At 45.1% G+C, this 14,633-nt stretch overlaps 1 protein-coding gene across 6 annotated transcripts in view; it reads right to left on the reverse strand.

Moving 5' to 3' along the window:
• Window positions 1-14,633, reverse strand: part of MRTFB (myocardin related transcription factor B) — a 259,815-nt gene that overhangs the window by 7,120 nt on the left and 238,062 nt on the right. For all 6 annotated transcript variants that reach the window (XM_045072094.1, XM_045072097.1, XM_045072095.1 and 3 more), the window contains one exon: window positions 676-736. In XM_045072094.1, coding sequence (XP_044928029.1) covers window positions 676-736 — 61 coding nt within the window. The remainder of the gene's footprint in view (window positions 1-675; window positions 737-14,633) is intronic.

The raw sequence follows: 14,633 nt of genomic DNA on the forward strand, positions 1-14,633 counted from the left end.
TTTTACCACTGTTTAGGAAGCAGAATAGAACTCCTTTCATCAAGGTGATGTAAGAATCCTTTATTCTAAAACAGTGTTTTCAATTTTAAAATACTGATTTTTATACCTATTTTGAAAGATACATTTGCTGAGGTAGAGATAGCCTTGACTTTGTGAATGTGTGTCTGTGTGGTTCATACCTTTATCCCTTTCTAAGATGATATGTTATAAAGTCCAAGATTTTCAATTATATGTAGAAGGTGCGTTAAAATTGCCTTTAAATTTTCACCAAGATACTAAGGGCCTGTGCGACGTCACGTGGTTGTTACGATGTTAGCGTGCACAACAGAGTGCTCTCGTCCTCACCCCCCACGGTCATCTACATATGGGACAGGTTTTGAAGTTTTCAACGTGGAATTTAAATGGGGCTCTATATGGCTGTTTTGAGACAGTCCGTTCTCAGCAGGCATAGATCTATGGATAAAATCTAACACGATGTTATTGTTTTAAGCTGAAAGAGTAACTTTTCCTCCATTTATAAGTTGTTTTAATGTCCTAATTGAAAACAGTAAACTTGGTTGGGATTAGAATACATTTTTCACTACTCCAAGATAGGCCGTGAGCTCTACAGGAAAACGTTGAGAAACTTGTCATGAAAGGCTACTCGGACGGGGTCTGATATGATTTGTGACCTACCTCCACTCTTGATGAGGATATCAAAGAGGTCGTCCATCTGCTGACTGTGTGCGTTGGAAATCTACAACAAAGGAGAACAGAAATCAGCCTTCTTTCCTACAGACACAGAAGCACTCTCCAATCGGAAGCTCTAAGCGACCTTACGAATCTATCACTTGATAATTTCGAGAACAGGGAGGTCACTGGAGACATGAAGCCATTTACCCACTGTGTCACAGCTGATGAGCAGCTAAGAGCAGGAACAGGGCTGATACCTACATCAGCCGACCTATACACATCCCTTAGTCTTTACCACGGCATTCTGAGAGGCCGTTACTACTTGCTTCTAAAAATACTTGATTCACTTCCATTTATGTAAAAATAGAAGGTAGGCGTAAACTGCACTTACAGAGGGCACAGGCCAAGTTTTGACATCTGTGTATCCCCATAATGCTGTCAACACAGTCGAGACAGCCAGCATACCCGTGCCCTGCAAGTTTCCTCAGTGGCCTTTTGTAATAGTGCCATCTTCCTCATGCAACCCAGTGACTGCTTTTTCTGCTTATAGATGAGTTTAGTTCACATTTTCTGGAGTTTTATAGCAATGAATCCTCACAGTGGAAGTGTTTTAGGTAGTGGATGAGGCTTCTTTCATTGAACATAATAATTCTGAGCTTTCTCCACGCTGGAGAGGATGCCTTAGGAATATTTTTATTGCCCAGGAGGTTTGTTTTGGTTGTTTCCATTTTTTGGCTGTTATAAGTTGAGCTGCTGTGGCATTTGTGTACAAATTTCTGCGCTGGGTAAGCACCGAGGAGGGGCATGCTGGAATCCTAGGGGAGTTATGGTGTTAACTTTTTAAGAAATGGCTGCTTGGCAAAGTAATATTTTTCCGTTTCCACCAGCAGTGTCTGGTATTTCTGGTCATTCCACATCCTTGTCAACACTGGGTATGGTCAGTCGTTTCAATTTTAGGCATCTCATAGGTATGTAGGGGTATGGCGTTGTGGTTTCCATGTGCATTTTCCTAATGACTCATAAGGTAGAGTATCTGGCCACATGCTTGCCGGCCATCCATGTATCTTTTTTTGGTGAAACGGCTGCTCTAATCACTTGCCTCTTCCAGACTTCTTCGGTTTACTGTTTGCATGGTGTATCTTTTTCTGACTTTGAACCTGTGTCTTTGTATTTCAAGTATGTCTCTTCAAACCCGGAAACGGACTTTTAGCTATAGAGAACAGACGAATGGGTACCAGAAGAGGGGTGGGTGGTGGGGGGGCTGGGGGGATAAGGGGGTGCACTTGTCATAAGCAGAGAGGTGTATGGAGGTGCTGAGTCCCTCCGTTGTGTACCTGAAACTAATACTACATTGCATATTAAGTGGAATGTAAATAAAAACATAAAAAATAAAAATTTTATCAACTAGGGCACCTGGGTGACTTAGTCGGTTAAGTGCCTGCCTTCGGCTCAGGTCATGATCTCAGGGTCCTGGGATCGAGCCCCATGTCAGGCTCCCTGCTCAGTGGTGAGTTTGTTTCTCCCTCTCCCTCTGTGATGGCTTCCGCGCACTCTCCAATAAATAAATAAAAATCTTTAAAAATTTGTATCAATGAAAAAAAAAAGATCTCTCTTATAGGTGCATGTATGTGTTCCCTATTGATTTACACATTACTCTAAGCAGTTTAGTGGCTTAAAATGCTAAAATTATTATCTCCGTTTCTGTGGGTCAGGAATTTAGCAAGAGTTTAGATGAGTAGTTCTGGCTTGGGATCTTTCATGGGTCAAGATGTTGGCCAGGCTCCAGCCATCTTCAGGGGAGAATGTGCTTACAAAGATGGCTCACTCCACGATGGCCATTTGGTCCTGGGGATTGACAGGAGGCCTCTGTTCCCCTTCACCTGGGCCTGTCCAGAGCGCTGCAGGAGGGACTTGCCTTTTCTGAACTAGCATCAGAAGTCCAGCACCATCACTTTGGCCAGTTCGGTCATAAGCGAGTCATGAGTCCAGGCCCAGGGAGGGATGTCAAAGAAATACCAGACATCTTAAGATGTAGTTAGTTGGGTCTGTCTGATAATTTCTGCATTTTAAAAAAATTTTATTTATTTATTAATTTAATTTATTTATTTGACAGAGATCACAAGTAGGCAGAGAGGCAGAGTCGGGGAGGGGGGAAGCAGGCTCCCCGCTGAGCAGAAAGCCTGATCGGGGCTCGATCCCAGGACCCTGAGATCATGACCTGAGCTGACGGCAGAGGCTTTAGCCCACTGAGCCACCCAGGCACCCCAATCTTTCTATTTTATAAAAGCTGTACTTCAGTTGTTGCTGGAGGCATATAGTAAACATCCTTAGTTCTTCACAGATTATTTCATGTTGTACTGTTGTATATAAAATATAAAATCCCTGAAAACGTAAAGATCCACTTCCTCTGAAATTTCATTAGTTATTTTATTTTTTACGGTATAGGTTTTTTGGTGATGAATTCTTATGTTTCCTTTACCTGAAAATATCTTTAGTTCATTTTCATTCTTAAAGGACATTTTTTACTTGATGGAGAATATTCTGGTTTGACAGTCTGTTCTTCCCCTCTAAGAGTTTCTAGAGATCTTGTTCCACTGTTTTCTGATTCTGGTAGTTTCTGATGAAAAGTCAATCATAAATTGTTGTTACCCTGTGTGCACTGTGTTTCGTTTCATGCTGTCAAGATCTGCTCTTTAATTCGGCGGTCAGTAATTTGACTATGGTAGGACTAGGCCTTCTGTTTGTCCTGGTTGGTGTTCACTGAGCATCTCCAAGTTATAAACGTGTCTTCATCACACTGGTGAAAAATCTGACCTTTATTACAGTATTTTATCTGCCTCATTCTCTTCTCAGATTCCTCTCGTGCCCATCTTAGACTGTCTGACATTCTGGGCTCCTTAAAAACATTTTAGTTATTTAGACTGGAGAAATTCTATTGGTTTATCTTCAAGTTCATTGACTAAATTTTACCTTTTACCTACCTACAGCCTTTTTACCTTTTTCACTGTCGCCTCCGTTCTTTGAAGACCATCCATAATTTTTTTCATTTTATTTTTTCCATTTCATTAAAAAATCATTTCTATATTTGCTAGTTTTCATTCATTATGAATATATTTTCCATTACCTCACGGATTGTTAGTGGTTTTAAAGTCCTTATCTGCAAGTTCTAACATCCGGATTAGCTGGTCTTAGTTGACTGCCTTTTGCCCTTGAGAGAGGACTGCATTTTCTTATTTGCACACTGTACGTTAGGAATGCCTGTTATGGATATCAAATTGTGAAGCCTCTGTATTCTGTTATTTTTCTCACATGAGTGGCTTTTTTGTTTTTTTTTTTAATATTTTATTTATTTGATAGAGACACGGAGAGAGAGGGAACACAGGCGGGGGGAGTGGGAGAGGGAGAAGCAGGCTTCCTGCGGAGCAGAGAGCCCGATGCAGCATCAACCCTAGGACCCCGGGACCATAACCTGAGCAGAAGGCGGACGCTTAAGGCCTGAGCCACCCGGGCGCCCTGAGTGGTTTCTTGTGTGTCAGCAGGCACTTAATGACCTTTCAAAATGTTTTTTGGGTAGAAGTTCCAATCACAGCTCACATCTTTTATCTGTAGCTCAGCTTCCAGGACCACAGAGTGTGGCTGAGGGGTCTGCTGGAGGTGTGGGCAGACAATTTGGGGATCTCCCCTCTAGTTCTTCCCCTCTTAGGTTGATCTCAACTCGGCTCTCTGACTTCCCGGGGCATAAAAGCTCTGGTTTTTCTGCCAGTAACCTCACCACTTAGCTTGACGCCAGAGTAAAAGCAGCAGAAGAGCGAAGTGACGCTCTCTCGCCCTCCCCTGCGCGGACTCCTCATCAGACTGTGACCGCATCGGATCCCTCTCCAGGCCCTCCATGTTCCTGCTTTTTGTCTTAGGACCAGGCTGTACAGCTGATAGCGCTGGTAGGTTCCTTCGCCAGCAGTGGAACTGGAAGTCTGAGTAAACGTATTTGAAAAACCTCAGGATGCCTGGAGTTTGATGCGCAGAGCTATATAGAGACGACCAGCCCCGGATGGAGAGCGGGGCTCCCTCCGCCTACAAGCACGAACCAGAGATTAAAGTGACGTCATCGTTCTCTGGTGTTGCTCCATGTTATAGACTGAGAAGTTCTGAGAACCAGGTTAGGAAGGAGGAGTGCTACCTTTTGTTTCTCTAAAAATGCCAGTTTAAGGGGCGCCTGGGTGGCTCAGTCGTGAAGCGTCTGCCTTTGGCTCTGGGCATGATCCCAGGGTCCTGGGATCGAGTCCTGCATCGGGCCCCCTGGTTCAGCACCACTGGTTCTCCCATCCTTCGTGTACGTGTTTCCAACTCTTCCTGAAATTTGGTTTTTCCCTCACAGAGAAGGGCCCCTGCTGAGGACGGACCCGAAGAAACCTTTCGTGACCGACCCCAGTGCCGCTCCCTTGGCCCGAAGCCCAAGGCAAGCGCCCCCGCCCTCAGGGAGGCCCCCCCCGCCCCCTGCCGAGCACCCCTGCCCGCCCTGGGCAAGGGCGCCAGACCGGACACGCACTGCGGCTGCGCCCCGAGGCCAGCAGGTGGGTCAGTGAGACACTCCCCGGCTGAGGGCCCGGCCCGGCCGGGGCCTGCTGCAGAGAGTGTCGACAGCTCTTGGCACACAAGCCATCGGGCCACACCGAGTCCCCCCTGAGAACGTGGGAGCTCGGGCACCGGCACAGCCGGGCTGACGGCCCCGTTTGCTGCGGGCGCCGAACGCTCTTCCTGGGACGGCTCGAGTGTGTCCTCTGCTCGCAGGGCCCGCGGAGCGCCGTGACGCCCACCCGCGGCAGCCTCGGTGAGGCGGGGGCTCCTTCCTGAAAGTGCCCGTGCTCCGTTTAGACGGGCAGGGAGACCCGGAGAGAGGCTCGGGGGTGGGGGTGGGTGGGGGTGGGTGGGGGTGGGGACGAGGTTCCCGTTGCTGGGCGCCCGCCACAGGCCAGCCAGGAGCTCTGTTCCCATCTGAGAATGGGGAGCCCACCCGGCAGGCATCTTACGCACACGGTGAACTCAGGAGGACCCCAGGCCTGTCCGCTTCCAAGGGCCTTTGCTCAACATGCTAGCAAAGCTGCCCGCCGGAGCGGAGAGGGCTGCGGACAAGAGTGAGGCGAGGCCGGGCGAGGCGGGGGCTGAGCACTCTTGACGTCCAGCCAGGGCCAAGGTCGTTTCATGCCACCCTGACAAATACGGAGACCTTAGAACAGAGGGACCTGCAATAGACTTCTGGGAAAATGGTGGTTTGTCCCACGGAAACACCTAGGTAACAGCCACGGCGGTGCAACTAAGACGGCGGGCACAGCAGCCTTCCCGCGGCGAGCGGCAGACAGGAGGACACACGGGAGAGAGCGGGGAGGCCGACACGCAGGAGGGCCAGTGAGACCAGCCGCAGATGAGGGACACCACAAGCACGAGAAGGGAGGGGGCCCTCCATCAGGCACTCCAGCCCCAGGGGATTTGGAAGCCAGTGGGGCTTAGCTCGGGGAGCGCCAGATGGCCATAGGAAACGGAGCCCCCCCCATCCTTAAAGACCCTGCCAGACTACCCACTGAGATACAGCCTAGAAGCAGCAGTTTGAAAAGCACCTGGCGTGTAAGGGAAGACTGACTGCCTGATCTCAGAACCTGTGCTGGGGAGGAAGTGATCTTTGGGAGACTTCAACAAGGGCAAAAGAGCCGGGCTGGGGTGGCGCCGTTCCTCCTCTGCCCGAGCCCGGACCCCTGACACTTGCAGGCACCAGGGCAAACACCCTCCCCTGCCTTGCGAACACCACCCCCTGCTCCGCACTGTCCTGGGCGCACACACCCTGCCACCTGCCCCAGGCAGAGAGGACAGTAACGAATTCTATTGCAGCCTCAGCAGGAAGCAGGGGCAGGCCTCTGACCGGACAGCTGACCCACCAACCTCTGACCGGACAGCTGACCCACCAAGGAAAGGCTCTTGGAGACAAGGCAGGGAGAGTGCCCTGCGGGTTGGTCCAACCACAGCCCTGGCAAGTGGGCTGAGGGCAGGGATCTGGTTTCCTCCAACTACAAGCCCAAGGCTGCCCTGGTCTGGTCCCGTAACAGCCCAGAGATCAAACCCTGCCACAACAGGCAAAGTGGGCCGCTGCAGCCGCCTGGACTGCAGGCAAACACGGCTCAGCCACCGCAGTAGGATGCACGCAACACAAGTCAGAGCCCCCCCGCCCCAGCAGCTACTGGTGGGGAATAGGCACGGGGCACTACGGACCTCCCCCTCCCGAGGCCACTGCTCTTAAGTGCAGGAGACGGAGCTGACTTTCCTAGTACACAAAACCACCCGAGATGGAGACGGGAATGCATCCCCACATATAAGAAAGAACCGAAAATGACCTATTCAATAAATGAAATTAAAAAGCTACAAGAGGGAATCGATCATAGAGTAGAGGAAGCAGAAGACTGGATGAGGCAGCTGGAAGACAGAGTAACGGAGAGCAACCAAGCTGAACAACAAAAGCAGCAGCAGTGAGAACAGGGTAAGGGAACTCTGCGACACGTTATGAGGATCCCAGAAGGAGAGGAGAGAGGAAAGGGAGCACACAATTTATCTGAAGAAGTAAGAGCTAAAAACTTCCTTAATCTGGGGAAGGAAGCAGGCCCGTGTAGACCACACCGAGTAAACAGCTGTATGCCAAGGAAACTCCATGTGACTCTCCCCTCATTTGTCCGCATAAACTTGCAGCACAGAAGGGAGTGGTATTGATGAGGGAGCAGGAGGCTGGCTGAGGACAAAGCAAAAGCTGGCGCCTTGCACCCCCCCCTTCATCCGCTCCCCTCCATATGTGTAGCATTCCTCAGGCACCCCTGACCGCCCTAAAACGATAAATAGTTAACAGCTCCAATCCTGCAAGACAGGAGTCCCCCTTGGTTTGCAAATGTCCTTGAGATTACAACAAAGAAGTTACCTTATCAATAGCCCAATTTCCAAAGACACAGAACTCAGTTCCTCAAGCCCTAATGTCACCCTCCCCTCCATAAAAAACCGAAGGAGGCGGAGGTAGAAGGAAAAGTAAATAAAGTTCAATTTCTTCTAAACCTAAATCTCATTAACAAGGATGCTTGATAGCAGGAATGTAACATTCCACCAGACTCCCAATTGTCTTTACTTGATAGTAACCAGGCCTTCAATATCCTGATAGTATTCTTTGCCCCAATAGCCCTTCTGGACACCCCTTTGTCCTCACCTACCCAACTCCTGTGTATATAACCAGCCACTCCTCACAACCCGGGGCAGCAGCTCTTCCTGCCCACGGGTCCTGTCCCCGTGCTTTAATAAACCACCATTTTGCACCAAAGATGTCTTAAGAATTCTTTCTTTAGTCATCAGCTCCGAACCTCACCCCACCGAACCTGACTTAGGTTCTGGGACTTCATCAGTATGATATATTCCAAGTGCTAAAAGGAAAAAACTGCCAAAAATACTCACCCAGCAAGGATATCATTCAGAGAATTAGAAGGAGAGAAAAAGAGTTTCCCAAACAAAACATAAAGGACTTCATCACCACTAAACCAGCTCCACAAGAAACATTAGGGGATTTCTTTGGAAAGAAAAGGCCATCATGAGGAGGAAGAAAATTAGGAAAGGAAAAATTTCACAGGTAAATACAAACATAATGAAACTAGATTAATCCTATAAAACCCAGTGTGAAGGTTAAAGTACAAAAGCAGTAAAATCAATTATACCTATAACAGGGGAATGGCCAAAAAAAAAAGGGATGTAAAAGTATGACATCATGTACATAAAATGTGCAAGGGGGAGGAGTAAAAATGTAGTGCTTTCAGAATGGATGCACATTTAAATAACCATCAACTTAATATATATTTGCTATATGCACAGGATGTTATCTCTCATCCTAATGGTAATCACAAATCAAAAATTGGTAATAGATACGCAAAAAAGAAAGAAAAAGGAATCAAGCAGCTCACTCAAAAAAGACATCGAACCACAAGGGAAGAGAGCAAGACAGGAAAGGAGCAGAGAAATAAAATCCAACCATAAAACAAGTAACAAAGTGGTAATAAGTACATGCCCATTAATAATTAGTTTGAATGTAAATGGTCTAAATGTTCCAATCAAAAGACACAGGGTGACCGAATGGACAGGGTGACCGAATGGTCCATCTATACAGGGCTGACGGGAGCCCACCTTCAGACCTAAAGACTCACGCAGATTGCAACTGAAGGGATGGAAAACATTTATCCTGCAAATGGGAGTGAAAAGGAAGCTGGCAGAGCAATTCTTACAGTATTGGACAAAACAGACTTTAAGACAAAGGACACTACATAATGATAAAGCCAACAACTGAGTAAGAGGATCTAACAATTGCAAACAGTTAACGCACCCAATCTGGGAGCACCTAAACCTAAAGAAACTACTAACACACGTAAGGGAAGAAACTGACAGTGGTATTTAATAGTCAGGGACCTCACCCCACTTACATCAATGGACAGATCATCCAGACAAAAACAAGGAAATAGTGGCTTTGAATGACACATTGGACTAGATGAACCTAACACACATTCAAAGCATTTCATTCAAAAACAGCAAAATACATTCTTTTCAAGTACATATGGAGCGTTCTTCAGAATAGATCACAGACAAAACAAGTCTCAATAAATTTAAAAAAGACTGAAGTCCTATCATGCATCTTTTCCAACCACAATGGCATGAAACTAAAAATTAATCACGAGAAATAAATCTGGAAAGAACACGGTATGTGGAGGCTAAATAATGCACGACTAAACAATGACTGGGTCAGCCCGTAAATCAAAGAGGAAACAAACCAGAGACAAACGAGACTGAAAACATAATGCTCCAAAATCTTTGGGATGGAGCAAAACTATTCTAAGACGAAAGATGACAGCAATGGAGGCCTACCTCAAGGGGCAGGAAGAATCTCAAGCAACTTAGTCTTAAACCTAGAAGAGCTAGAAAAAGAACAACGCTCAAAGCCAGTAGAAAGAACAAAATAATAAAGATTAGAGCAGAAATAAATGAAATAGAGACAAAAATAACCACAATGGGATAGATCAGGGAAACCAGGAACTGTTTCCTTGAAATCACAACTAAGATAAACCTTTAGCTAACCTCATCAAAAAAGGAGGACTCAGAGTCACGAATGAAGGAGAAGCAGTAATACCGCAGAAAGACAAGAGTACAAGGGAATACTATGAAAACTGATGTGCTAACAAACTGGACAAGCTAGAAGAAATGGATGAATTCCTAGAAACATATCACTTTCCCAAAGTGAATTAGGAAGAGACAGAAAATTTGAACAGACTGATTACAAAGAAATAAAATCAAGTAATAAAAAAAAACTTCAACAAACAAAAGTCCAGGACCGGATGGCTTCACAGGTGACTTCTACCAAACATTTAAAGAAGAGTTAAGACTTATTATTTTCAAACTAATCCAAAATAGAAGAGGAAGGAAAGCTTCTAAATTTATTTTACAAGTCCAGCACTGCCCTGACACCAAAACCAAAAAAAGACATTACAAGAAAAAGAAAACCGTGGGCCAGTATTTCTGATGAACACAGATGCAAAATCCTTAACAAAATATTAGCAAACCTAATTCAACAGTACATTAAAAAGATCATTCACCATGAACAAGTGGTTTTTATTCCTGGGATGAAAGGGGGGTTTGATACTTGCAAATCAATCAATGTGATACATGACCTTGGTAAGAGAAAGTAAGAACCATATGATCACATCAGTTGATGCAGAAAAAGCATTTGCTAACGCATGACATCCATTTATGATAAAAACTCTCACCAAAGGTTTAGAGGGAACATACCTCAGCATCATAAAGGCCGTATGTGAAAAACCCCACATTCAATGGTGAGAAACAGCTCTTCCTCTGAGATCAGGAACAAGTCAAGGATGTCTACTCTCACCACTTTTATTCAACACAGCACTGGAAGTCCTAGCCATAGTAATCAGACACAAAATGAACTAAAAGGTATCCAAACTGAAAAGAAAGAAGTAAAACTTCTATTTGCAGATGACATGATACTATATGTAAAAAAACACTCAAGACTCCACCAAGAAACTGCTAGAACTGATAACTGAGTAAATACAAGGTTAATATAGAAATCTGTTGCATTTCTATACATTAATAAAATGAAGTAGCAGGAGGAGACATTAAGGAAACAAGCCCATTTTCAACTGTACCAAAAAGAGTTAAATACCTAGGGATAAACTTAACCATGGAAGTAAAAGACTTGTAGTCTGAAAACTATGAAACTTATGAAAGAACCTGAAGATGACAAACAAGTGGAAAGACAGTCCATGTTTATGAGTGGAAGAACCAATATTGTGAAAATGTTCACACTACCCAAAGCGATCCACAGATTTAATTCAGCCTCTACCAAAATACCAACACTGTCCACAGAACTAGAGCAAATAATCCTAAAATTTGTATGGAACCACAAAAGACCCCGAGGAGCCAAAGCCATCTTGAAGAAGAAGAATGAAGTTGGAGGCATCACAATCCCAGTTGTCAAGATACAAAACTATAGTGATCGCAACAATATTACACAGGCAGCAGTGATCACATGTAGATCAATAAAACAGAATACAATCCAGATATAAAGCTATTCTATGGCCAATTAATCTATGACAAAGGAAGCAAGAATACACAATCAAGTAAACACAGTCTAACTTAAAACAGTGTTGGGGAAACTGGACAGCTACATTCAGAAGAATGAAACTGGACGCCTTTTTTACACTGTGCACAGAAATAAATTCAAAATGATTAAGGACCTAGATGTGAGACCTGAAACCATGAAAGTTCTAGAAGAAAACGCAGGCAATAACTTCTTGCATATCACTCATAGAAGCATTTTTTAATATATGTCTCCTCTGGAAAGGGAAACAAAAGCAAAATTAAACTTGGTGCTACACCCGAGATAAAAAGTTTCTGCCAGTAAAGGAAACCATCAACAAAACAAAGAGGCAACCTATTGAACTGGAGAAGATATTTGCAAATGATATATCTGATATATATATTTGCAAAATATATAAAGAACTTAAACCACAAGGAGCTCTCACCTCCCACCTGTCAGAATGGCTAAAAATAACAAGTGTTGATGAGGACGTGGAGAAAAAGGAACCCTTGTGCACTGTGGGTGTGAATGCAAACTGGTGATGCCACTGTGGAAAACAGTATGGGGGTTCCTCAAAAATTAAAAATAGAATTACCTTACAATCCAGTAATCTCAGTACGGGGTATTTATGCAAAGAAAACAAAACACTAATTTGTAAAGAGATATGCACCCCCGTGGAAAGTGCAGCATTATTTACAATACCCAAACTATGGAAGCAACCCGTGTCCACCACAGGCGAATGCCTGAAGGAGGTGTGGTATTCACACACAATGGAATCCTACTCTGCCGTAAAAACAAGGATGGACCCAGAGGGGATAATGCTAAGTGAAGTCAGTCAGGGAGAGAAAGACAAGTACGAAGCGATCTCCCTCATATGTGGAATTTCAGAAACAAACAAAGGAAAAAGAGGCAATCAAAAAACCGACTCCTAAATACAGAGAACTGGTTGTTGCCAGAGGGAGGTGAGTGGGGGGGATGGCTGAAATTAAGGGGATGAGCATAGAATTGTATAGAATTACGGAGAAGTGTATAGAATTACGGAGTCACTATATTGTACACCTGCAACTAATCGAACACTGTGTGTTAATTGTACTTGAATAAAAAGAGAGAAGCCCATATAAAATACATGCCGGGGCCCATCACCTCATCTATCCTTCATGGGACCCATTCCCCCAAGGAGAATTTAAAGGAAAAACTTCGAGTTTGATTAAGTAGGAATTGAAGGTTCCACAGCTGCCAAACTGTCTGGGAGTCTTCACGGTGCACGGTATTTTGATTTAAAGTAGCATTTACAGGAGAAGCATGGGAAATGGCCGAGTGGGAGGCTCCTGAGCTCACTTCCCATGGACACATCAAGTGTGGAACTAAATATAGTGAGACTCACTCTGAAATGACCTGGAGGCTAACAAAATTCTCTCCCACAGCTAAAGATCTAAAGAAGGCCCCACAGAGAAGGGAGGGGGGGCAGGGACGCGGTGAGGAACCAAATCCCTGGCACCGTGCTCTAGGTCACCTGGGAGCGTGGGAGTCCTCCATGAGGATCGAGGGGGATCAAGCCCCACGGTGGGTACCCCACCCTGGGGATTTGCAATGGGTAGATGAGCCCCCAAAACCTCTGGCTTTGCAAATCAGTGGGGCAGGGGCCAGAAGGCTCTAGGGAGGGGCGCCTGGGTGGCTCAGTGGGTTAAAGCTTCTGCCTTCAGCTCAGGTCATGATCCCAGGGTCCTGGGATTGAGCCCCGCATCGCATCTGCTCAGCAGGGAGCCTGCTTCCTCCTCTCTGCCTACTTGTGATGTCTGTCTGTCAAATAAGTAAATAAAATCTTTAAAAAAAAAAAGGCTCTAGGGACCTGAGATTCTGCTCTTAAAGGGCCAGTACTTTTTATCACTTGGTGTGAGACCTGGCACAGAAGTGGCAGTTTGGAAAGTGTCCAGGTTGTGTGTGAAGGGGACTTACTTTTTTAGGGCAAGTGCTGGGAGAGCAGGGATCTGGGGATAATTTGTATATGAATGTAACTGCTGCTGGGAGCCAGCTCTGACCCTCCTTCTCTCTGTATCCTGCTAGCTGTCGCCCTGCCCGCCAGCACACCCACAGAAGTCTTGGCCAGTCACGACAGCAGAGTGCACACAGTCCACACAGAGGACACCCCTGGAGTGACCAGTTCTGGTGAGCAGGGGGGTCTGCATTCCTGGGCCTCACAGGATGCCTTCCACACAGGCCACCACTTTTAAGACCAGGAGATGTAGCCGGCCTATCTCAGACACAGAAACAAGTCCAGAGGCAGACTACATGAAACAGAAGCAGTCTGCCTGATGAAGAAGTCAAAGTAATGGTCATAAAGATGCTCAACGGATCTGAGAGAAGAGTGGGGGAACTTAGAACTTCAAGAAGCAGAGAACAGAAAAAAGAATCAATCAAAGCTGAAGAATAAAATAAAGGAGCTGAAAAACACACGCGAGAGAATCAACAGCAGATTAAAGGATGCAGGAGAACAGGTGCATGATCTGGAAGACAGGGTAGTGGAAATCATCCAAACTTAACAGCCCAATAAATAAATAAATAGAGAGAGAGAGAGAGAGAGAGAGAATATGAGGATAGGTTAGGAGACCTCTGGGGCAACAAGTGCACTGATATTCGTATTTTAAGTGTCCTTGGAGGAGAAGAGAGAGAGAAAGGGCCAGAAAACTTACTTGAAGAAATAATATCTGAAAACTTCCCTAACCTGAAGAAGGAGGCTGCCTGGTCCAGTAAGCACAGAGAGCTCCAAACAAGATGAACCCAAGGATGTCCACATAAAAATTAAAATGTCAAAAAATTTAAGATAAAGAGAGTCTGTTTATTAGAAACAGTAAGAGAAAGGCAACTAGTTATGTATAAGGAAAGTTGAGGCTATAAGCTGAGTTTTCAGCAGGAACTTTGCCAGAAGGGAGAGGCATAATATATTCAAAGTAGTGAGAGGGAAAAAAAATCTACAACCAAGAATACTCAGCAAGGATATCATTCAGAATTGGGGGAAATATAAAGAGTTGCCCAGGCCACCAGAAGTCAGAGGAGTATATCACCACTGAAGTGGCCTCACAATGAATCTTAAAGGAACTTCTTTAAGTAGAAAAGGCCATAACTTGAAGTAAGAAAATTATGAAAGGGAAAAGTTTAATCCAAGCATGGCATCAAAGAATGTCATCTAATTACAAAAAAAGCAAAAGAACTATGAAAAGAAATACCAAACAAAACAAAACACCAAAAACCAGAAACAGTTTAAAAAATGGCAATAAGTATATAACTTTAAATATAAACAGACTAAATG

The sequence above is a fragment of the Mustela putorius genome, unplaced genomic scaffold, assembly GCF_011764305.1.
Source record: "Mustela putorius furo isolate JIRA1106 unplaced genomic scaffold, ASM1176430v1.1 tig00004007_pilon_pilon_pilon, whole genome shotgun sequence".
Lineage (NCBI taxonomy): Eukaryota > Metazoa > Chordata > Mammalia > Carnivora > Mustelidae > Mustela > Mustela putorius.